General features: G+C 39.2%; 1 protein-coding gene across 2 annotated transcripts in view; it reads left to right on the top strand.

Moving 5' to 3' along the window:
• Nucleotides 1-12,772, top strand: part of EPSTI1 (epithelial stromal interaction 1) — a 52,541-nt gene extending 39,769 nt beyond the window's left edge. The window contains exons 9-12 of one of the 2 annotated variants that reach the window (XR_010612371.1): nucleotides 1,814-1,887; nucleotides 3,415-3,520; nucleotides 8,393-8,426; nucleotides 9,908-12,772. Coding sequence is in view for 1 of the 2 variants with exons in the window: in XM_065678190.1 (XP_065534262.1) it covers nucleotides 1,814-1,887; nucleotides 3,415-3,502 (162 nt within the window). In the remaining variant the exon portion in view is untranslated. The remainder of the gene's footprint in view (nucleotides 1-1,813; nucleotides 1,888-3,414; nucleotides 3,521-8,392; nucleotides 8,427-9,907) is intronic. The other variant, XM_065678190.1, reaches the window with a different exon arrangement.
• Nucleotides 12,773-25,697: the final 12,925 nt, after the last annotated feature.

Below are 25,697 nucleotides of genomic sequence, written 5' to 3'. Positions count from 1 at the left end.
CTCAGTTGCTATGGAAAATATGAAAGATGGGTCTGTTCCTATCCCTTCCCTCTCACCCTGCAAGCCAAATTTTCTTTGCAGAAAAATCTGCAACTTCAATTCTTGGGTGCACTGCAGAGAGCAAGAGCCAGACAAACAAGCAACACATTCAAAGCAGTATGACTTTACTTTGCACTTCTGACTAAAATTGCGTAAGGAAACTCTCCTCTGAAAAGAATTACCTTTGACGTTGTTTGTATACCTTCATATTAGGTAAAGTAAGAATGGTAGGCTGTTGCAATGCTGGGAGCTTGCACGCTGTTTCACCAACCCAACAGAATCATAGAATCATAGAATCCACTAGTTTGGAAATTCGTTTAAAGACCATCAAGTCCAACCATTACCCCAGAACTGCCAAGTCCACCCCTAAACCATGTCAATGAGGGCCTAATCTACACGGTTTTTGAACACTTCCAGGGACAGTGACTCCACCACTACCCTGGCAGCCTGTTCCAATGCCTGGGCACCTTCTCAGTGAAGAAATTTTTACTAATTTCAATCTGAACCTCCCATGGCACAGCTGGAGGCTGTTACCTCTTGTCCTATCACTTGTTACCTGGGAGAAGAGACCAACCCCTGCCTCACTCCATCCTACTTTCAGGTAGTTGTAGAGAGCAATAAGGTCCCCCTGAGCCTCCTTTTATCCAGACTAAACAACCCCATTTCCCTCAGCCATTCCTCATAAAACTTGTTCTCCAGAATGTTCACCAGCTCCATTGCCCTTTTCTGGACCCTCTCCAGCACCTCAATGTCTCTCTCATAGTGAGTGGCCTAGAACTGAACACAAGATTCAAGGTGCAGCCTCACCAGTGCCAAGTACAGGGGGATGATCACTGCCCTGGCCCTGCTGGCCACACTATTGCTGATACAAGTCAGGATGCTGTTGCCCTTTTTAGCTGCCTGGGCACAAGCTGGATCATGTTCAGCCGTCCCTCAGCACCCCCAGGTCCTTTTCCAGTGAGCAGCTTTCCAGCCATTCTTCCCCAAAGAATGGGGGTGTTGTGGCTCAAGAGCAGGACCCGGCACTGAGCCTTGTTGAATCTCATACTGTTGTCACAGCCCAGGTACTATTTATCATAGAATCGTAGAATAGTTAGGGTTGGAAGGGACCTTAAGATCATCTAGTTCCAACCCCCGCTGCCATGGGCAGGAACACCTCACACTAAACCATTTCACCCAAGGGTTCGTCCAACCTGGCCTTGAACACTGCCAGGGATGGAGCATTCACAACCTCCCTGGGCAACCCATTCCCTTTCCTCACTCTTTGGGGAGCCCCAGAGAGCTGGAGGTGACACACCCCTGTTCCCATCTTCTCCTTGTGTTCCATGGAGGCAGGAGGTGAAAGGCATGTCTCCTTCATACCCTACAGGAAGACAGCTGTGTCTGCTCCTGCTAGATGATGTTGGCTGTCTTCCCCCTTGGACCCACAGGGAAATGCAAATATGTGGGCTGGGGCAAAGGAAGCAGGCTTGTGTCTCTCTTACCCCTTTTAAATTTTAAATGTAGGACTGTAAAATCCTGTTAATTCCCTGTTTTTAACACACAAATAAAACTCATGCTGTGCCATACAGAACAGAAAAGTTAGCTAGGTTTTTAACATAGCGCTGTCACTTAAATAAAATGCTGTTGAGAAAAGTGCGGGGAATGACAAGTGGCTCTAGCTGAAGTTAGCACCGTGTGGAATTAATTGGGTTTGCAACATAGGTATGTTAATTAAAAGTAAGTTTGTTGTTTGGTTTTTTTTTTTTTTTTTTTTCACTTTTATCATTCCCAGGCTGAATTAATGGAATTTAAACAAAAGCAGGAAGAGGAAGACAGGATGAGAGCACGTCAGGATGAACAAAGGAGGTATGATGCAAAAATGCAGAGTACACTTTAATTGAATTCCTATCTGGAAAGTGTCTCAAAATTGCAAGCATTCGTGTGTTAGAAGACAATTACAATAAGGATCCCAGACCCCAGCTCTGGCTTAACTTTGCCTTCAAATGAGCCACTAATATCCATCATTGAAACTGCTCACTGTAATGCAGTATGACCCATAGTGCCATTTTGACTTTATTTACCCTATCACTGTCGAATATTGCATAGAGTAGAAACTATCAGTAGTTTCATGGGTAACTACTAGTACAGTGGCTTCAGCTGGGGAAGTATTTATTTATCTATGTGTTTGTTTATTTATTTTTACCTTGGTTTAGAATGGGCTGCATTCTCCATGCCACATTTTGTGGCTGTCAACGAGTTTAACAGGCAGAGCTAAGTGTGGGATTTGATGTTGATACAGATGGAAGCTGCAGTGCCTCAAGGCCTTCTGCAACTGTACTGCTTTGTGCCCCAAGCTATGCCCACTGCCATGACCTGTCTGTGCTCAATGGTTCTAATCTTGCACGTCTGTCACTTACCTGACTTTCCATTATCTTGAAACACAGATGTATTCTCTGCTTTGTTTTTGGCTGGCACAAAGAAACAATGCCCAGGCTCAAAAATAAAATCGCCATTTGTTTCCTTTTTTATGTCATTAGGGAAATATGAAAAAAAATAAATTACTTTTGTAGGCAACCACTCTTCATTCCATTTTCTTTTTTTTTTTTTTTTTTTTCTCTGGCAAAGATATTGAGATAATTACTGTAGAAGTTAATGAAGGATTTTCGATTCAGTCCATCTCATGTCCCTAGATAGAAATAATCCAGTATCTTGCATTTTACATCATCCTTACCAATAGCATTGTAAAACATTGAAACAACAGTTATGTCTAAGCATGTGTGTCAGTCCTAAGCATTAATAGAGGAGGAAAAAAAGGCATAGTTTTCAGAAGGTTTGAAAATATTTAGAACAGATTGAGGAAAAGTGTATTTGCATTGGTGCATGCTTTCTGGACTGATAGAGCAGTACAAGAAAATGCTAGAGTGATTTTCAAAGCTGGATGGTAGGAAAAGTTGTCAGCTATGTGAATTGTGTCTGTTAGAACAAGCTGAAGTGGGTTTTTTCATTTGCATTAGGAAAGCAGTGTTTCTAGAAACTCTTCTCCTGTACTGAACACTGAAAGTCTACCTAGGGTGAATTGTCGAAAGAGCTAATCTTCCTAATGAGGTGGGTGGTGGTATGCAAGTTGTCTTTCTATGGAGAATTTTGATGCATTTCTCACAGCAGCCAAGGCATGCCTTTTAATCACAAAGGACTGATTGCAGGATAAGGAAGCATCCAGTGAACTGAAAATGAAATCCACCCTATCTCATGCCTGTCCATGGTTTTGCAGCACAGGCTTGAAAAACATAGAAAGATAGGTATTGAACTGAGAATAGGGAAAGCCACTGAATTTCAAGTTTGTGAACTCCTCAGATGCTTTCAATCATTATTCATTTTTTGTTGTATTTTAAGGGTAAATAATGCTTTCCTGGACCGACTCCAGAGCAAAACACAACCTACTAACATCCACCAACCTGAACATTCTGGGAGCCTGGACTAATGCAGTAACAGTGGCTGGGTAAGATTTTGGGTGCAGAACATGAAAACAATGAAATTGTTTAAAAGTTGAATTTTTCCCCAGATACTATTACATGTCTGTGTGCCCTTAGCCTATCTGACAGAACTCACCGTCCTGGCTGTCAGTCTACAATGGCTTTTAAGAAGAAATTCTGTCTTAAATACAAGCTGTTCAAATAGAAGGAGGGAGATTCTCTTGCAGCAGAACTCACTTGCACATGTTTTGCATGCAAGGTACTTTCTGCAAGGAACCACATCTAAGGTACTTCCGTAAGTTCAGAACAAGGGTACTGAAATGGTAAGGGATTTTTGAAAAGTTTTAAAATGAAACATGTTTGGAAATGCTGTAAACATTTTACTGTGATATTGAAATTGAAGAGGAAAATGTCACAAAAAAGGTAAAGCTGTTCATTTTTTTTACCTATACAAAATTGTGACATAGAAGACCCAACTGCATCAATTTAAAGTACATAGTATATGTAAAGATTCTTTGAAGAAAAGATATCTTGACTGTAGCCTATTAAACATCCATCATTTTTTCAGCTGTCCTAATGAAGCATTAATGTGACTTTTATTTAGAATTGCACTTTTCAGTGTTAAAACCAATATTATGTAGTATTTGCATTATGGAAATTTCCATTAGATTGAAATTCAATTGCAGGGAGGATCCTAGTGCAGAAATGAAAGATTTACAAAGACTAAGCAGCAAAAGGATGAGAGTCTAAGAAAATTTAGTTCCAGTGTGAAGATGTTTAGCTGATAAACCAGAAAAGTTTGAATTGGATTAGTAGGACTGTATATTGGTAGATGAATGTCAGGAAGACTTGGGTTCAAGAATCTATGAAGTCAAGGGATGATTAAGAAGCAAATATTCTTGCTGCTGGAGATTTCCATATACTAGAAGTCAAAAAGAAGTGTCTTCATCATTACAAGATTTGGGGAAGTCCTGGGCCATGGCAGAGGGCTCAGGCATCTTGGACTGGTTCTCTTGGTCTTGCTAAGATGAGTCAGGATCTGCCAGCTCAACCTCCCACAAGGTCTGCAGGCAGCTGCTTGGAGAGCCAGTTGATCAGAGTCTTTACTGGTAAAGACTGTATCACATGCCAGGAAATCCAGGAGTTGCTGGAAGCCAGACTACAAATATCCAGGCTAGTAAAAGAGTGTGAGTAAGAGAGCACTCTGTACAGCAGGCCTGAAGCATCTTCTGAAGGATAGCACATGTGCGGATAGCAGAATTAGGCTTCAGGGTAGGAAGGAGCTAAGTGATGCCTTGTAAGCAGCAAAAGGTAAAGTCTGCTGAAGGGTTAACAAAGGCAGCAAGGGCAGAAATTAGTTTTTTTATTTCACTTTGTGTCCTTTGTTTGAATTTGTAAACTGTTACCTGATAAACTCAAAAGAAAATGTGTGACACAGCTGAGATTCCCAATATGTAAACTCTACCATCTCCATCAGAATGCCTGTTGTCACCACTAAAAACCCTTGCCATTGTCTGCAGAAAGAGAGGAGGTTTGCCTTTAGCCAGATGCCATATGTCATCTTCCACAGAGTCGGTGTTAGTACCACCAAACAAGTGCATTCAGCCCAGTGCAGTTTTAACAAGACAACTCTGTGACATACGCAGCCAATTTATGCGTTTTGTGGGGTTTTTTTAAATATATATTGTCAAGGACTGCGTCAATATAAATGTAGTAAAACCCAGTGTGTAGAAATGATAAATGTCCTACTCTGATGTTTACTTAATGGCTCCCAAGGAGCCTGCCTTCTGTTGGGTAATGCTTGATTATCCATTTTTCCTTTATGCTGTGATGTGAGATTTGAAGACTAAACAAAGCAGGGAAAGAATAAGCCATGAAAGAATATGTCATCATGGAAAGGAATTAAAAAAGGGTATTTGTAACAAAAGCAAGAAAGAAAAGTGATTCTCAAAAGATAGGCTAGAGGCTGCAACCTCACTGTCTTTGATTATACGAAGATTCTCCTCCCTTCTCTTGGGATTTTAAGCAAAAAGAACTGAACTACAGGTGGGGCTTGCAAGTCCTGTAGTCTGCAGCGTGGCATTTACATTACAAGGGAGCTAACTGTAGCAGGTCAGACTACAAACAAAGATTAAAAGAAATTAAAAATGTTTCCAAAGTTATTTTTTGAGCCTGCTCTGTCTGTGCAGTGGCACTGAAAAGGAAATATTTGTTTTCTTTCCTGCCTCTCTTTTTCTTTTTTCCTCTTTGAGCTCTTCACAGTCACAACAGCTTCACACAGAACAGAAACATGGCACCATGTCATCAATATACCTGCTGTATTTTTCACTATTATATCTATTAGACTAATTTCCTCAGTAAATTAAGTTTGTGTGATCACACTGTCTGCCTGCATGTAATAAGGTTTTCAACCTGCTGGCCAACCTGAGTCAAATTTGAAAGGGAGTATAAGTCTCAAAAGTGATTAAGTTTCAGTGCTGGCAGTGGAGAAGCTCCAAATCAGTGCCCTACTCTGAAGGGTGGTGAAAGGACCTGGGCGCTCTGTGCATTGTTCAGCTGCAGCCCTCTGGTCTATTGGCATGGGCGCAGCTTCAAAGCAGCTGCAGCTCTGTTCTGTTTTCCTGGGGGCTAGGGGACACAGAAGGGGACATGGAGAGGACAGGGGAAGAAAAATATATTGTGTGTGTCTGGGCGGGGTGGAGGAGAGGAGTTGCATCGCCCAGTTGTCCCCTGATCAATAGGAAATTCATTAATTCATCTGCCCTCCAGACATCTTGTGTTTTATTAGGAAAATTTGTAAGCTGTTATTTCCAGAAGGATCTTTGTGAAAGTAATCTTTTCTCCTTTTTTGATTATAAATGCCAGGGCACTGTCTGGGTGGTTTGTGTGGTTTCCTTTTTTAATGGGAAGCCAAATTAATAAATCTCCACTTCCATCTGTAAGATATTGCACCCTTGAGGGAACATTGAGTCTTGTTGTGTGCTGTCAAGAAAGTTTTGATGTCTTTTGCAGTGCCATTGTCTCTAACATAAGGATAAACCTTTTAGGTTAGGAGGGGATATGAGGGTAATAAAGTAACAGTTGTCATTTTGACGTCAAAGTTTAATCAGTAAGATTTAACCCTTGCTCAACTGGGACCTGTGACTGGAGCAGTATCTGTTCACTGTAGCAGCACAAATTACCAGTTTTATTTAAATGTTAAACCACTTCAATTTTTACAAAATAATAACTTTAAAACAGTTGCACATTTCTGTATTAACTCCCTCAAGAGATTTGCCCATGTTCAGGAACGAAGAGACTTGTAAAGACTCAGTGCTGACACATGGCAGGCCTGTAACAGAGCCCTTGCTTATTTTTTGTGTGAAAATGGAGCACTGTCAGGGACGCTTTTGATTATTCTATTAATGAGAAGAGGTCACATGGTGAACATATGCAATTTATTTGCCTATTCTTCTTTAATGAAATACTAGTTGTCTTGTTGAAACTCTGACTTATAGTAAACCCAGAATCTAGGCGGCAACATGACATATTACACCTTCTTCTTTCATGTCTCTATTACACCTGGTGTGATGCATAAGAATGAGAAATGCTCTTTTGGATGCTGACTCTACTCTTTCAGTGGATGCATAATTCTAGATATTTGTTGAGTGAAGCAACTGTGCTCTGAATACATGGGCGCAGTGTGACAGAAAACCCTATTCTTTTCCTTTCTCATGTGCAGAATAGGAACTCAGTGGATGCTGGATAAATCTCTTTTGAGGAAACATGATTCATGGATAAAACTATTTAAAATAAACATGGTTTGTGGGTTACACTTGGTTTAGTTCTTGTAGCATGATCCATGGGAATGTTTCCTTGGAGCCTCAGCCAGCACTTGATTTATGCTGTTTGCTACCATTTTGAGAGAGAGCATGTCATGAAGTCAGCTATTGCGCAGCAAAGAGCCATAGCTCAAAGATCCCTGAAATTACAAGGACAGGATGCACGCCACAGTTTTCCATACACAACCAGTCCTTAATGCAGACATTAATGAACTTTTAGATGGATAAAGTAGCGCTGAAAATGCTGGTTTCCCAACACAAAGAAAAATCTTTTACTTTACATGGGCATATTGAGAATAGAATATTTATATGAAAAAGTTCCAGAGTGCAATCCACAATGGTCATGTTTGTTTTAACAAAGAATATGGTTTGCTAACTTAGCTGTAACCTGGTTAGTCTATGTACAATCTGAGTTGAAATGATTAGCACTTTTTTTTCCTAAAACTTGTTGGTTTGGGGCTTTCAACTGAGAGTAATGTGCTTGTCTTTCCTGGCAGAAGGATGGCAGTAAATACACTACTCACAGAAGTATCAGCATCAATATAGGGACCTCAGAGAAGTAGGTGCAAGCATGCCATAGCTAAGTTTAATGACTTCTCTCTGACAAAGCACTCAAACAGCATATGCAGATATGTACTGCCTGGCTTGACTTTGAGTTCAATCACTCTTTCTTTTGAAAATCCTATCCTGAAAGAGATTAGTAGGAGTCCAGAGAGGAACAGTAAAAACTTTTCACTCTTTCAAATTTTGTGATAAGAAGAAAGGATTGAGTCATGTGAAGATATTTGGAACATTTCTAGAATGATTTTTTTTACCAGCAAAAGCAAGATATGTTTATGTCCTGAATTGATACATCATGCTATTCATATTGAGTTCAAATCAAAGAAATAGTTATTACTAGAACTGGAATCTTGCAGAAGGGTTTACCTGTTATTTTAAGTGGAGTTTCAAAAGACAGGAAAGGGCATGAAATAATCAAAAAAGCTCCACACCACTGGATAACCATAATTCCTTGCATAAATACATGATTGTACTGTACGTTGTACTGCATTAATGCATTTGTTTTTCTTTATCCAGGAACCCAAACTACTTGGAATAAAAGAGGAGAAATGTAAGAGTAATGAATGTGTTCATTGTTTTTAGTACCAATGCTGGTGCTAATTTAGCTTCATATTTGGCATATCATTATGACAGATTACATGGTTTAATTTTCAAGTAACAAGAGAAGGGGTCTTAAAATAAATGCTTTCCACCTCTGTGTTTGGGGCTATGCAATGGCACATACCTATTTTGAAACACCTTCTTTCATACAGAACTGTAAAACATGTATTTCAAGTCAGAGGAAGTGCTTGTGGCATGGAAATCATGTGTTAGGGATGCTTTGATATTTATGCTAAAACACAGCCATGTTCTCTGTATTGTGGACTGTGAGTGGATAAACCTGGGCAGCTGAGGAATGTGGCTGGAAATGCAGGAGGCAATTCTGCAAGCTTTCAGTGGACTTTCTTAAGTGAAAGTGTGACTCTCTTGTGTGCTGCATTCTTCATTCTATTTCCCGTTGGCAAAAAGACTATTCGTATCAGTGAATGTTGTTGGTAGAACACCACTATTGAATCACAGAAATCAGGACCTCTGTTTTCAAATTATCTTTTCTTAAGGTTCGCTGCACCTTTGTTCTTTTCTGAAAGGGATTCCCTACCCTGATTCCCAGTTCTGATATAAAGATTTTTGCAGAGCCTTTGCTTCTAGGCTTGGAGACTTTGAAAGCAAGTTCAGGCACTGACACATACTATTCTTGCCTTAGGAGATGGCTTTGACATAACTCTTTTTTTTTTTTTTTTTCGTTTGAGAGTTAGGATTTTATAAAGAGGAATTATAAAAAATCAAACCTAAAAAAGCCCTTTGTTTTCAACCCTTCTCCCACAAATGTAGATATTCTGCGACTTTCTTCCTCATTTTCTGCTTCAACAGTTATTTTAGTATTTTTGCAGCAGGGTTGTATTCTGAAGATGGTATCTAAATAATATTGTTGGCCTCTCATGATTTGTCTTTTCAGTTTTATGAGGAGTAAAATTGTTATTAAAAATTAATTTAAATTCACTAAAGATATGACAATGAACAAATAGTGGCAGTTCCCCACAGGGGAAGAAATGGCCATCTTTTTCAGCCCACAATACTATTAGGTTTTGTAAACTGGGCAGCTGGAGGAATTCAAATCAGGCATTCTTTGTTGGTTTTCACAATATATACAATGCCAATAATATATTTACATACGAACTCTACGAGAATTATGGATGTGTGTACTTTTTTAAGTGTCGTGTAACTGTTGTTTTGAAAACACATTTCAGCTTGCTACAAATACGTTTTTCAAAGTTATTAGTGTGTCTGCAGACAATTAGGACATTTTGTGAATTAAATTCACAAAAAATAGAAATCCCCTCATGAAGGCTTTACATAATTAAAAGCTAAAACCTGTCAGGAGAAAAGGAAGACTTTATTTTCCAGTGGACTTCATCCTAGAGAAGCTGACTTTGATTTTTGGTTTTGCTGCAAAAGATAATTTTTAATTCTATTTTCTCCCTCTTGTTACAGGGTATTGGAGAAATGCTCACTTTTATCTGGCCTGGACCAAACGACCTTGTAAAAGCTCCAAGAAAGCGCTCTTTTATCACTGTGATTTTTTTTCTTACCCTGACTTCAGCTTCGCACCCACTTCACGAGCAATCTGCAGAGACTGCTTTCTAGCTGTCATTCTTTGCGCATATTTGACGCGGCTAATTATGGAAGTCCTATTTAATTTTTAATAAGAGAATGTGTGAGTGGGGGTTTATATAAATTGTTTTGCCTCTTGCAGAATGTAATTATCCCAGCCTTTGGGATCTTAGAAAAAGCAAACATTAGTCACTGCAGAAGCTACAGTAATATCTGTGTTTACTTACTGCTTTATATCCAGCCAAAACTGTCTCAGAGACTCAAACTAAAGAAGCAGGTAGAAGGTTTTCTTTTGGGATAGGAGGAAGAAGTGTTTTTTTGTTTTGTGTTGTTGGAGATTTTGTAGAATTGTTTTACCATTGTATTCAACAACAGATACTCAAGAGAAAATGTGTGTATTGTAGGCAGGATCTTTTAAATATGTTCTTAAAAAAGTACAACACATGAAAGAAATAAAACTTGAAATAACACTGAAATTTATTTGACTTCTCCCACATCTTCTGTGATACGATATACCAGTTTTTCACTTTGCCTGTTTTACCTTCGTAACTTCTGTTACAAGAGTCGAGAAAGCTACTCCAAGGTTAGCTTTAGTTTCTTACTTTTCTTTGTCCCTCTAGTCTAATGGAATTTAATTTATATCTGCCTGTTTCTGCAGGAGACAACACTTTAATGATTTCCAAAAGTCAGATGCATGACCAAGATATTTCTAATGGAAATGAAGGATTCACACAGCATGTTACATAAACCACACAGACAAGATTAGCTGCAGCATTTAGAAGTATATCTTAGGTGAAGTTGAAGGTTTCTTGAGCAGTTTTTTTCAGTGTGCAGGCATGACACGATATTTTTCCATAGCACTTGCAATATGGAAAATTTATAATTGATCACCTGAAATTTTCTTTTGAACCATGATTGTTGCTATGTTTCCTTTTGACTCTGGAACTTTCTGCAGTTGCCCTGAGCTCTTTTCCCCTCAAAGAATTGCTCAAATCATTTATTCTACTAGCTAGCTGATGTTAATATTAAATACTGGATATCTTGGTAATCCTCTGTGGTTTACCCATTTTTAGAGTATCTGACACTGGGAAAAATCTGTGGGAAGACTTTTACATACCTACGCAATGGCACTGTATTGCAGGTGGTACTTGACTGTGCTAGCAGACTGCTGCTTTGGAAATGAAATTCACATCTCCCTCCAAGGACTCCCTCATCCAGCCTCCTTCAGTAGTTATCAGGGCTGGGCTAAACATCTGCAGAGTGTGATATATGTACATGCACGCACATATATTTTAAAGGAAATTTCTTTGCTTTAATCAGATCCTTGTGTTGTATTCTAATGAGACTGAGACTTGTAGGTGGTCTTTTTGAGGTAGAGAACCTGCAGCCTGTCTGCACTTGATGTACAATAACCCTAGACCCTGCTGACAAAGGCTGAGTGGGAGGGGAAGTCACAATGGTCGCTCACAAGTTAAAATTCAGTGTGATCATGTTGCTGTTTCTATATCCAAAAAAAAAAAAAAAAACAAAAAAACCAAAACCCAACTAAAAACCAAAACCCAACTTTTTGTTAATCTGCTACTTCCACATTCAGGAACAGTAATGGCAAGCCACCCTGAGTAACCTCTTCTATTAAGCTTGTCTACTTTCATCTAGTTGTCTTCAAAGATGAAGCTTGATCATAATCTTCAAAGTGCTTCCACTTATCCAGCATTTCAATCTGTTATTTGAAATGCTCTCTACAAACTGTTTCAGATATTAACTATTCCAGCCCTTTTTAATGGCAAAGTATCTGATTTTTTTGTTTCCTATCTTTCTGAACAGAACAAACAAATCTGTATGAACAGTGGCCCAGGAAGTGTGTTTGAGAGCCATGGCCTGCAATAGAGACGATAAGCAGTTATAGCATCCACAAATTGATGTTAGCAGGGTGTCTGGGAAATGCTGTTCTTATCCTGTTGGAAAGCTTCCAGTATCTCAGAATTACCACTTCCCCACACACACATCCTGCAAAACTTGAAGCTTGAAGACTTGACATCTCTTTAAAGGGGCTATAGTGAAATGAATTGGTGATAGACTGGGAAAATGGCTTCATGGCTATCAAAACTTAGGAACTAATATTTCAGTATGTTTGCTATCTACCTGTTAGAGTAAAACTTTGACAAAGGTTTTCAAATAAAATGGGTTCCTCTAGTTACAATTCACACAAACCAAAATAATTACCTAGTATGCAGTGGCATAAAACCAGATGTTCTTACTATATAACAGTAAATGGAGGTTGTTTTTATTGTTTTGAAAATTGTTGTTTGCTCAATATAATCTGCACTGATGATCTCCTTGCTATTTCAGAAACAAACCTTCCAACAGAGTGGTATGGGGCTGAAAGTTACGAAATGAAACCCCTTTGCTTTTCCATTGCTGAGACAAAATTGTTTTAGCAAACTGACTAAAGCGTTATAATCAGCTATTCTGGATTCCAATATAACTTGACAGCAAGATACCTACGTTTAGATTTTATAGTCTGCCTAAATCAGAAACTACCTTCCTATGAAGAAATGCAATATTCATGTAGGGACTTACAAGATTGATTCTCTATTGTGTATCTAAAAGTTCCAATGGCTTAACTATCCCTGCTTTTAAAAATAGCTGCCTGACTCCTAGTTCAAACTTGATAGTTTTCAGGTAGCTTTTACTGAATTTTCTTAACCACTTACCTGGTAAATTAAAAAGTTTTATGCACTTGGATCTCTTTATTTTGTTTCAATATTTGTATATTTGGACAACTTCATTCAATTTGCAGTCGTGTCAGCTTTTATTCTTAAAAATATCTCAGATTTACAAAAAACCTTATATATGATAGTATTTGGTATAAGTGTATCTTCTTTTTGGTATGTGCTGCACTACTCAGACACTGAGGCAGAATATTACTAGCTAGAAGGTCTAGAAAGTGACCCAAATATATAACCTACATTTTATGGTACTCATCTAAGTTCAGTTCACACCTGTGGTTCAAGAAATCCAAATCCCAGTCTCCTGTGTTGGAGAATACCTTAACTACTGGGCTCTTTAGGTTAGCTCTCAGCATCTAGGCTGTTATGGCCTTCTGTTTTATGCAAAAGAATAGAAACTCATGTGAAGTGAGAAGGCATGTGTTTTTTTCTAGCCCAAGAGCTGAATGTTCCTATTGTGGCCCATGCCATGACTCTTATTCCCTTTGTAGTCTTTCCTAACAGCTTCCTCATATACTCCACTCACTCCCTTACACTTCCATATATTTGTTTTCTCTAGTCCTGCTCCTGGCAGAAATAACTTTTGTTCCCTCTGTTAAGCATTCCTCCTCCTTTCCCTTCAGTCATGCCCTCTGTCTTATTAAATTGCTCTACTTCACCAGCTGAATTGAATTGGGTGCTTGTAATCCATGGATTTTTCTTTGGCACTCTTTCCTCCTTCATCAACAAACTCTCTGCTTATCTTATCAAAGAAAGAATGGAAAAAATCCTATTGCTGCTTGCTGCTTCACCTTAACTTTTTTCTTTTGCAGTCATTTCTCTCTCCTGTCTGGAAGGCAGATGTGTTTTCCTGACTCATTTCTATGTCCCCTACTCCCCTACTTGTCCTATTCTTTCCCATCTTGGTATGGGTCGGCATTGGGAAGAGCATTGCCAATGGTGAGGTGAGAGGTGATCCTTCCCCTCTACTTAGCACTGGTGAAACATATCTGGATTGTTGTATCCAGTGCTGGGTTCCCCGGTATGAGGAGATGAGGACATGTTGGAGAGAGTTCAGCAAAAGGGCAAGAAGATGAAGGGACTGGATCATCTTTGGTAGGAGGACAGACTGAGAGAGCTGTGCCTGTTGAACCTGGAGAATATGACTCAAAAGAATCTTCTCCATGTGGATAAATATTGGAAGAGAAGGAGTAAAGGAGATGGAGCCAGTCTCTTCTTGGTGCCCACTGAGAGGACAAGAGGCAATGGACAGAAGTTACAATGCAGAAAATTCTGTCTAAACACACAACCCCCCTTTTTTTGTACTGTGAGGGTGATGAGACACTGGCACAGACTGCTCAGAAAGGCTGCTGAGTCCCATCCTTGAAGATATTCAAAACCAAACTGGACAGTAGTGAGCAACCTGCTGTCGGTGACCCTGCTCTGAGCAGGGAGATTGAACTAGATGACCTACAGAGATGCTTGTGAACCTCACCTGTCCTGCCATGGTCTCCCAATGTCCATAGCTATTTTCATCTTCTGCTATCTCCAGCCTGCATTTTCCACTCTCAGCTCACAGCCAAAGAAAGAGTTGTTGCTTCATCCTGCAGACATAAACCAAAATTTTTGTGCTCTAATTAACTGCTTCCCATCCTCTTTTTTTTTTTTTTTTTTGCAGCTTTTTTACTATAGTTCTACACTCAAATATTTTTTTAAGAAATTGTTTATATCTGAAATTATTTCTTTTTGTCCAAATCTTAGAGTTGATCCTTTGTCTTCACCCTCCTTTCTTGTTAGCAACAGCCAGTCTTGGCCCTCTTGAGGTCTGCCGATGGTGGCTGTCCTCTCTACTTGCTCCCCTAGGCAACTACAGATAGCTCTGCAGGACCCTTAATGCTATCTTAAGTGCATCTGAGGTCTGAACTGCTCATTTTCCCCCCTCAGCTGTGGAGGAGGAACCTGTAAGTGTCTCATGTTATCTGAAATAAATGCCTTCTCTTGTCCTGGCCTTAAAGGAGTCACCTCAGTCCCAGTGACCATGGGCAGGCACTCAACAGATGCTGATACTGTTAGTAGAAGGGTGAGCATTTGCTGTGACTGGGTAGAAATGCAAACTTGAAGATGAGAGAAAATTCACTTGGGCTTCTCCAGTCTCTCATTAAAGGCTTTCTAAATTTCAAACTATTCTAGGGATCCCATCTGAACTCTCTCCAGTCTGCTCTCATTAAAAAAGGGTGGTTTTTTTTTCTTACCAACATTAATTCAGTTTTTATTTCACTTACAGGCTACATTCCCTGTTCCTAGCTGTTTGATCTTTGCACCTAGCTCTTTAATTAAAAGAAGGAAAGCCCAGATTTTCCTGCTGTCTAAGCCTCTCTCTAGAAGCTATCTTTATCTCTCATTCAGTCAGTGCCAACCACAAACTTGCCTTTCCTCCCCACCCATGAACTCCCTTGAATTATATTTGGATAAGAAAAGCCTACCAGAAATGTTATTTTTGAAAGATCATTCCCATTTAGTATTTTTTTAAATTTCTCTACTAATTTTTTTTATTTGCTTACCTTGACTTTGAAGTTTGAATAGTTCTTTTTTTTTATTTTATTTTTTAATGAGAAAGATATATGGCCTCATATAACTCTACTATTTTAACAAAAGCACATTTTGTCAGGCTAGTAATCCCATCAAAAATACAACTTATTTGTCTTTAAAGTTTTATCTTTCGGTAGACCATGAGGTCTGGTACTAATTAGGCTGTTCATCCTTAATTCTTTATTGAGCGCATCCTATTTTTGAGATTTTGCCCTGGGTAAGCATTAAATTGACAGACCTATAGTTACATTTTCAGCACATTATCCCTTGTAAATATTGAAAAAATTGTTTACTGTCTTCTCTGTTCAATCTTTCAGACATTCACCATATCTCAAAGGACTTACCCAGAATCCTACATTGAAAACATCAGTTTAACAACCTCATCCGTCAATAGTCTACAGACAGTGGTCCAAGTTTTCTGCTTTTTCGACATTTAGTATCCCACTGCACTACTTAAAGAATAAAAAATACATGTTTTCCTATTCTAATCTGGTAAGAGTAACCGGTCTGTTTCTCAGACGAATAAGAATCAATTTCATTGCCAGAACCATTTTGCACTTCTGCCTCCTCTTTGGCACAGTGTTTGTTACTGACCTAATCTGTGAGGGTGGCAGTGTTTTTGCTGGTGCTCCTTGTCTTGGATACTTTAGTCTCTGCCTGGAGTGGGATGTTTCCCCAGAAGCACACACGTAGTAGCAGTAGTGCCCAAAATCATAGAATCATAGAATCATAGAATCATAGAATAGTTTGGGTTGGAAGAGACCTTCAAAGGTCATTCTGTCCAACCCCTCTGCAATGGGCAGGGGCATCTTCAACTAGATCAGGTTGCCCAAAGCACATCCAGCCTGGCCTTGTATGTCTCCAGGGATGGCGCATCCACCACCTCTCTGAGCAACCTGTGCCAGTGTTTTAACCCCCTCATTGTAAAGAATTTTTTTCTCACATGAGGCCTGAATCTCCCTCTTATTTTAAAACCATCACTCCTCATCCTACTACAATAGACCCTGCTAAAGCATCTCTCTCTGTCCTTCTCATAGGCCCCTTGAACTGAAAAGCAGCAATAATGTCTCTCCAGAGCCTTCTCTTCTCCCAGGTGAACAACCCCAACTCTCTCAGCCTTTTCTCATAGGAGAGGTATTCTATTCCTCTGACCACTTTTGTCATCCTCCTCTGGAGCCCCTCAATAGCTTCATGTCTTCCCTCTGCTGACGACCAGTGATTCCCCAACTAATCTTAGGTTACAAATGTGTCCCAGAGGCTCTGTTTTCACAAGCCATGGCTAGTGACCCTGGCAAGCAGAGCATCTCATTTTCATAAAATCTGATCCTCACAGCGTATCAGACTTTAATAACCACCCTCCATATTTACTCCACCAAGGAAAGGTAAAGTCTTGGATTTCAAAAGTGAAAACAAAGTTATAAAAACAGGAACATAACAAATACAATCTTGGTGTATCCCTGATAGCAATGCTCTCATCTAACTGTCACTTCAATACTTTGAAGTATTTGAAGTGTTTGGCCCAGCAGCCAAGAGGAAAACAGCCAGGTCTACTCTTCAATACCATCCTGTCAGTTACAGCCAAAAGTGTTCTGGTTTGTTCAGCTGCATTTGTTCAATACAAAACCAGAGAAAAAGCATTTCTCACCCTGAGAATCTACAATTTCCTCCTTAATGCCGAGTACCCTATGCTATTTCATTTTTGCTTTGCTTTTGTGGAGACTTTGTTATTATTGATTCTCTCTCTTTTTTTTTTTCCTCTTTTTTTTCTTTTTTTTTTTTTTTTTTTTTAAGGGCACAGAAAGCTTGTTGGAAAGCTCATGTCTTGATTTGTAATTGTTTTGTTGATCTACACAACTGAATTGCTTCCTTCTTCTTCATGAAGAGTGTGGGAAACAGATATTGTGCTGTTGTAGGACATCCTGAAGGTCAGCAATTGCTAGCACAGCAAAGCAGAGACTAAGGCATTCTATTGTAGAAACTGGACTACTTCTCCTTATTCACGTACCTGATACAACCCCATTTTAAAAAGCAAAAAGATTTAAACTAATCTGGACCTTTTACTGGAGGTCAAGGTAAGTGAATTGCAACTGCAAAGCTGTAATACCTGAGGAAGTTTCTTAGGTAAATTTAATCTTTTTTGCCCAATTTCTTTTTTACCTTAATAAAATAACAAACAAACAAGTCACAAAAAAAAAAAAAAAACAAAAACAAAAATCAAACCTCTTTTTTTTCTTTTTCACTTTCTTCTTCATTTACCACCACCCCCCCCCCCAAAAAAAAAAAAAAAAGAAGACATTATTAAATTTGATAGGCTGGAATTTTGAGGGGCTTACTTTTTATTTTACAAGACTTCTCAGAAGTTTTGCAGTTCCTTGTCACACTAGATCAGTTCTGGTGAATTTTCTGTTCTCTTGAGCTTTTATGTTTCCATATGTGAGATCAAAATTGAAGTGCCAATTGCTTTACTCTTTAAATCAATGTCTCTCTTGTCTCTCCTTAAAAAAAAAAAAAAGACTGTAGAAAGCAGTGATTCATTGTGCTTTCTCTGTTTAATCTGCGAAAATGCATTGCTTGCTCTTTGTACCCTGCCAATTGTCTCCAGCAGAAAGAAATTGAAGATACTGGAACTGAAATATGTTAAACTGATAAGAAACCCAACCATAAAGATAAAATAATTTAATAAACAGATTCAATGTAATTATTGCCTTAGAAGATGCAGCTGCTTTTGATTCAAGTGGGATAAGCCAGCGCTTGCGTCTTTTGCAGTTTAACTCTCTGGTATCACAAAGCAGATATACAAAATGGGCAGCTTGTATGGACTTGGGTATATGGGCTCATGAACAAGTACTGAAAACAACTCCTACCATATTAGCATTTTGCAAAGTCTATGATTCATAGATGATATCTTTCTTACTGTGTCTATTTTCTATTTAATATAGGCAATGGTAATCTTCATAGCAGCCTTTTAATGTGAGACAGGATAAACTGAAAAGGTAGGTGAAATCCAAATATAGCGGTAATACAAATGGACCTCTTATTAGGTTTGTAGTTTTCATGAGAAGAGGAGAAATAAACACAATTTGGTCCTGCAGGAACAGGTTATTTTCTGTTCCAAGGAGTGTATTTACTGAGGGAAGGATTCAGTTTTCTGAACTATCTGGAGAGCAGATCTGTGGAGCCATCTGGCAGGGAATCTTTGACATCTAAGATGAATCAGTCTCTGAGGATCTCTCTTTTTGCTGTCTATGAAAAGAACACAAATGATCACCACAGACTATGTTTCTAATTTTGGGGTGATGTGAATCCCAGCTATAACAGCCAAACCACCTAGAAAAGTTATTTACTTGCAGCATAATCGCATAGTTTCAACTCTATATGTAGCCCTAGGACCTTCTTAGAAAATTACTTTCACAAATAAACACAAAGATTTTCTACGAGGTTACAGTACTCCACTCCTCAGTCTGTCAGTTATCACAAATCAGCCCTTAACGCAAATATAGGGATCACAGATTAAAATGGAAGCCTTGGTACTCATTGATATCTATTAGCTGAAATTATATGCTGATATTTGTGGCAGTCTAAGTTTAAGGGTTGTTAAAGGGTCAACTGAGATTAGAAGCCCATTGTGTGAGCACACAGTGCTGTGTGTTGCTGTTCACTGAGAGTACCTGACACAAAAAGGCTTTGTGTAAACAGACAAGGCAGATAGAAGGGGAAAGGGGAATACAATATGTGAACAGAGCAATAGCTGGCAAACAACAAATGAGTTCTCAGACATATTTTTTAATTATTTAATTCTTTGGGAGTTCATTAGAGAGGATTAACTAAACAAAGGAAATAAAGGAAAGTGAAGAGGCACCCGGGGTATAAGAAACATGATTATTGGGGGGCAGAAGAGAGCAGAGGAGCCTGTAGCTGAAGTGAAAGGACTTTGGAGACAGTATGTGAGCAACCAGCCTTTTGGCTGGTTTTGTGGTCCAGGAAGGTGGCATCTCCCTAGAACTGCTTTCCACAAAGTCCACATTGCTTAAAGGGTAGAAAGAAATTACTCTGAGCACAAAATACATTGAGAGAAATGGCTTAGTGAATCCTGATTGTGTTAGAGTTGGAGAGGCACTACTCAGTAGCTCCGGACTGTGATTACTAGGAGGGACCTCTGACTATGCCTAGCTGTCATCTTTCTCTTTCTTCCCTTTCTATGGCCTGCAGAGATGCCTTTGCACTGATGGGGTTTCATTCACATCCCAACTAGAAAGTATCTAGGCAGGGTCAAGACTTGAGAAGATGTGTTATGACTTTATTGTTCCTATTGTTTAGAATTGGATATAAGGAGGAAGTTCTTTACTGTAAGGGTGGTGAGACACTGGAATGGGTTGCCTAAGGAAGTTGTGAATGCTCCATTCTAGGCCAGGTTGGACAAAGCCTTGGGTGAGATGGTTTAGTGTGAGGTGTCCCTGCCCGTGGCAGGGGGGTTGGAACTTGATGATCTTAAGGTCCTTTCCGACCATAACTATTCTGTGATTCTAAAAAACACTTTTCATCCCTGAGCCACCTTGCTTCACTGTGCTGCTGTTTGTCAGGCATCTGTTTGAAGAGGACAACAGCATGCATAAATAGCAGTAGTGAGGTTTTTGTCACTTGATACACTATTTCATCCTAAAGGCAATATGGGACACACAGACATCTAAGATAGCTTGAATCTGACAGCATTTTAAAGAAATACTTAGATCATAAAGAGGGATAAATCAGCATAGCCTCAGTGAAACTGGGTCCTTTAAATTGCGCATGAATTACATATCTCAGTACAAACAGCCTTGAGCAACTGAGTTGCATGCATTGTGAAGGAGCTGCATAGCTGGCTCTGGGCAGGCTGGGGTGGAATTGCAGACACCCACTATGGCAGATTGCACTGGGAATCCTTTCAGCAAGATGCAGCCTATTTCTACCATACCTCCTTGCACCCAGCTCCTAAGAACACCAACTGCATCTGCCACGAGTGCCAAAGCAGTGCAACCGTGCACATCACTAAAGGAGACAGACAGCAGAGATACCCAGCAGGGTCAGAGATGTGCCAAGCCACCGCCTGATCTTCATTACAGCTAAAGCACACAGATGAAGGCAGAACCAGCCTGACTGTGTTTAATTGCAAAAGTACATTAACTGCAGAGCTGTGAAGCTGAAGACTTGGCTGTTATGTTCAACCCTTCCACGTCAGGGAAAAAAGCCAGTAGTGTTATGTGCTAATAGGTCCCAGTAGTGACGAGTTAGTCTTTTCCTTGCTAATGGATCTATGAAGTGTTTTCCTACTTCAATAAGGTACAGTGAGCCTGTCAAAGGTGGTTCTCTGTACCAAAGCCTATTCAAAGAGGTTCCACAAATATTTTGTCCAACTGTTTCTCTAAGATCCCAGCAAATGGTTAATCATTCATTCACCAAATGTTGCATTCCTCAAGTGTTAAGGGGACAGTAAAAGTTTGCCATAAATTTCATAACCAGCTTCTGTACTGAGTATCCAGCTGTCTCACTTTCTCTGTTACCTGTCCTTGCATACGTACAGACCAGACCCAGCCTGTTCCAGGGTACTTCTGTCTGTTGCCAGGAGCAGATGATGCTGGAATTTATTAATCCACTTTGCTCAGCTCTGCCAGCCTGGTCAGCACTGCAGCATTAGTTCTGTTCTCTCAGTATTTCTACTCTTATGTGATGATTACATCTGAGCAGCAGGGACTGGTGAGTCATGAAAGGGTATAAATTCCAGGCTCTGTTTAAATGTTAAAAAGGTGGTAAATGCACGATATATGAACTGTTAAAATCTTCTACGGTTGGGAAAGCAGTATGCTATAAACAGGATTTATTTTCAATATATTAAAAATTTCTTGAGTATTTTGCTGATAAATATCACAAGGGGCTGTATACTTATTGTGCTGTAATTAAAATGAATGTTTCAAAAATGCCTGCCCCGGGCTGACAATAATGGTAGTGGAAACAGGTGAGGAAAATAAAAGTTAATGAAACTGGGCCAGAGGTAAGAGATGTCACAAAACTGACTTTGTTCCATATGTGCACAAGTTTCATTTGGAAATATTTAATAGTAAGCATATAACTATTATTACACTCATAAATTAATCTCTGCTGACAGTTCGTTATTGGCTACTCAGAGTTTAACACCAAGCACACAGCTTGCCAAAACCTTTCAGCTAAGGGGCAACAATCTTCAAAAGATGACAATGACAAATATCCCACACATTTAATCCAAAAGGTCTTTGGATGCAGTTCTGTGATCTTTGAAGGAGCATTCAAGACAGCTTTCCGGTAGAAGCGTAGGCCTGGATGCCCCACAGGGCTTCCCCCATAGTGCAGGAGAGGCTGTGCATTCAAGTGTGCCTATGGCACTGGTGTGAAGTCTGTTGCCAGCCCTTTCTGCCATCGGGGTGGCTGGAAGGCATCCATATGTCTGGGAACTGAGCAAGTCAGGGAGCACTGTATGTTACTGCCTGCTCCTAAAACAAAACAAAACCCCAAAAACAACAAAAAAAAAAAAACAAACAAAAAACAAGAATAAAACCAGGAACAACAGCAAAAAGTGCTGATCCAGTCTTTGGGCAGGGATTAGCTTTAAGTGTTTGTTAATTCCTAATTCGATCACCAGCACGAGAGAAAGGCTTAGTTGTCTTTGTTGCAGGGTTGTGCAAAAATGCAAAAACAGAACAGAATACAGAATTCTGTCTTAAAACTGTGAAAGAGGGGCACTGGATGTATGACCAAGGAAACCTGCCTGAAAACATCTTTGTCTTAGGGTAAAACAACCAGCCAGGAAAACCAGAACACACATAACAAATAATTAAAAAATATCCAACCAACCAAACCAGAACACAAAAACAAAACAAAACAAACCCCCAAAGAAAAAACAAAACCAAAAAACCTACGAAAAAACAAACCCAAACCAACCAAACAAAAAAAAAAAAAACCACCAAAAAAAAAAAACCCTAACAAACAGAAAAAAGGAACAAAAACCCCAACCAAACATAAAAGCTCATGTGATCAGTTACAATAACCAGGGTGTAAAACCACCTGAAATGATGAAATAAGAAGATTCATATCTCATATGGTTTAAATAAAATTCTTAGAAGAAACAAATGCATTTTCAACCTAATGATAGCATGAGAAGGGGATCAGGAAGAAGTTTACTCAGTTTATGAAGGAAATCCTGAAAGGAAGCAAAGAACTGAAAGTCGTAAGATAAAGGAAAGGAGACAACATGTACAGCTAGACAGAGATGGAAATTAAGTGCTAGTCAAGCCCTTAATAGCAAGATCTATGAGCAGGGCTGAGGTGTGATATACAGCTCAGAGCTATTGCAAGTCTTTCTTCCACGTCCCTGGGAGGTAAAACTTCATTCCAAGGTGCATCTTTGGAAGAAGTCTTGTAAAAATGATTGTGCTAAAAAGAAGTTGGTCAAAAAGCCTATACACTTTCAGAAGGCGTTTATCCATCTTGTTTTACTGACCCATCGCATCAACTAGCAAAAGTGCAGTCATTTACCAAGTGCCGTGATACAGGTTTAAAATGCTGCAGAAAGCTTTACAAAATCTACTGATTTCTGTATGACTTACAGGAGGACAAAAGCCAAAAAATAAAGGAAGAAGAAAATACCTGGAAGAGATAGAACCAGCGCTTATATTGGTAGCAAAGGACTGATACCCAAGTACAGTATGGAAAGTATATCACTAAGATGGGACAATGAAACAGAGAGATTTTTCTCTAAGGAGAAAAAACTTTAATGTCCTCATCTGCTTTTACTAGTGTGTCACTCCATATACCAACTGTATCGTAGAACAATAAAGAACAAGCTACAGGACTTACTAGTTCTAGTGAATTGTGATGACATCCACAAATCCTAGTTTGATGACATGAATTATCTTAATTTCTTCACTCCATAACAGACATACATACATACGAAGGGGATGGAGTTGCTTTGATACCGCCAAGTAAAGCAGCAGTGAAAACAAGAGCGAGAACTGTAAGGCATGAAATAGATAATATACTGGTAGGAAAACAAGTAGCAAATGCCTTATCCTTACCATGAAAGAGAAACAGGTAAATGAAAAGAATTTACTGATTTGACATGACACCAATAACCTGAAGCTCAGCTTAAGGTAATGATACTGAGCAACACTTCTAGATATGCTTTTTTAAATGATGTTTGGAAGCCAATGTCTCTTCATTGGCTGCAGAAGCAGCCTCCTGGAATTAGCTCAGCTTTAGACGTCCAGTGCTGGATGGTGACAACAGGCTATTTTGGATCCCTTGAAAATTGAGGGTGTTGGGTCAATCATGGCTTGTGGGTCAATGGAGCATGATGAAACTGCATCATAAATCAGTAGGTAGCATCTAGAAGTCCAGATGTTCCTTGTCCTGTCAAGTCCTCTGCTTTGTTCATAGTGTTTCAAAGATCTTTAAATTGAGATCTTCAAAGCTCAGATCAGACTGCAGGGAACCTGCCTTTGTGAAGCCAAGAATCCTGCCTGGGGCTGATAACAGAATTGCTTTGAAAAATAAATAAATCATACCATAGGTAATAATAATGAAGACTAGCAAGGATGCTGTGTGAGATATTTTGTGCATTTAAATGTTGTTTGTGCATTTACATTTGTTGGGTTGGCTGGGATACAATGGCTATATCATATTAAAAAGGCGTTTTGCACAATAAGATCAGATTTGTAGAGCAAAACTGTTGTTGCTGAGGAACCCAGGCCCACACTATCCTTATACTCAGTGATTTCACTATGGACTAACTACAGATTAAAGGCCCATTACTGACTGGAGCATACTGGAGGCACCACAGGAGTTCTTCTTACACTCTAGCTTCATCGGGAAAGAAGATGATGCAAGACTATTCTGAAATGTGAGCCCAAGTGTAGTGAGTGCTACACCGGAATTTGCTTCAAATATACACTGTTGACCTCAATTAAAACCCTGATATAGACTCACCCAAAAATTTAAGTTTCATTGGAAATCTCAAGACCTTGAAGATATTCATGCAAAGGTCAGAGTGAAGAGCCAAAGCATTTCCTTTCATTTCCCCTTTCTACAGTGTTTTATTTCAGAAACTCTGGGAACAATTTGTTTTTCGTATAATGATGAATGAGCTCCCTGGATTTATGGGATCAGAAAAGCAAGGCTTCTCTACTTACAGTGCACAGAGGACTCCTTGGTTTGGGAACTCCTAAGGCAGCTTGCTTGAAACTATGGTCAAAACATTAGACAAGTCTCAGGTATAAATTCCATCACATGCAGTATATGTGTCCCCCACTATGTCCTTTTCAGTTTATTGAATCAGCTTTTTTTTTTTTTTACATGTGGTGAAACTTCTTTAATTATTTATTTAAATGCAATGAAATATGAACTCATCCCTCTAGAAATAAAGAACAAAGACCAAACAGTCCAGGTGATTGTCTTACAAAGCAATAACTTTGAGAAGACCTTGAATATCTTGTTAGATATCCTTATTGTATAAATAACTAACCGTTGCCTCCTAGCAGTTTACTCGTAACTCCTGAGTGTATGGCTGCTTGTGGGGATGCTAATACATTTCTTATATATAGGTGTAAGAAGGTGGTTCTTACCCTTTCTCTAGCAATGGGAAAAATGTCATTTATGTCTAGTCTGATTTTGTTGTCAGTGCTTTTGAGAAAATGACATTTAAAAAAATTTAGAGTTCAGAGAGAAAACACAATAGACACAAAGTCTGAAAACTGCATTTCAGCATGACAGGCTGAGCCATCTTCATTGTCTGCTGAGAAGCTTAGGTGATGACTTGTTCAAATGCAACAAGCTGTATTGTAAAGAGAAAGTATAGGAGAGTGCTCTAGTAAAGTGTAGAAAAGAACCAAGGATGGAATGTTAAGAAAACTGGATAAAATAACTTGGAAGACTGTCAGGGCCAAGAAAGGGATATCTAAGTGAAAAAAAAAATAAAAAACGAGAGACACCAAAGATTGCAAGTCAAGAATTTTTACCCCATTTCCAAGATTATGCATTCAAGAGTCAGTGTGTTCTCAGCAAAGTGATTTCTCAGTGTACTTTTGCTCCGAGGTGCTAGCAGGCTTTAGGCTTTTTGCCTTTAAATCACTGTGTCAGAGAATGCTGAAGAAGCAAGCGACCAGACAAATCAGAAACCTCTCCATCATAACAAGTTATTAAGCAAAGCCAGATGACTTTCTAAAAGTATGTGTTTCTTATTCCCTGAGGGAAGCCAGCGTGATCTTAACAGTTACGAAAAGGGTGTCAGGATTAACATTAACAAATTCCAGCATTAGAGCACTTACATGTGGCAGTGCCAGCTGGGAGAATTTAGGCTATGGCTAACAAAA

This window comes from Lathamus discolor, chromosome 4 (genome assembly GCF_037157495.1).
Source record: "Lathamus discolor isolate bLatDis1 chromosome 4, bLatDis1.hap1, whole genome shotgun sequence".
NCBI classification, from domain to species: Eukaryota; Metazoa; Chordata; class Aves; order Psittaciformes; family Psittacidae; genus Lathamus; species Lathamus discolor.
The sequence above is the reverse complement of the archived record's forward strand: the minus strand, read 5'-3'. Positions and strand labels throughout refer to the sequence as shown.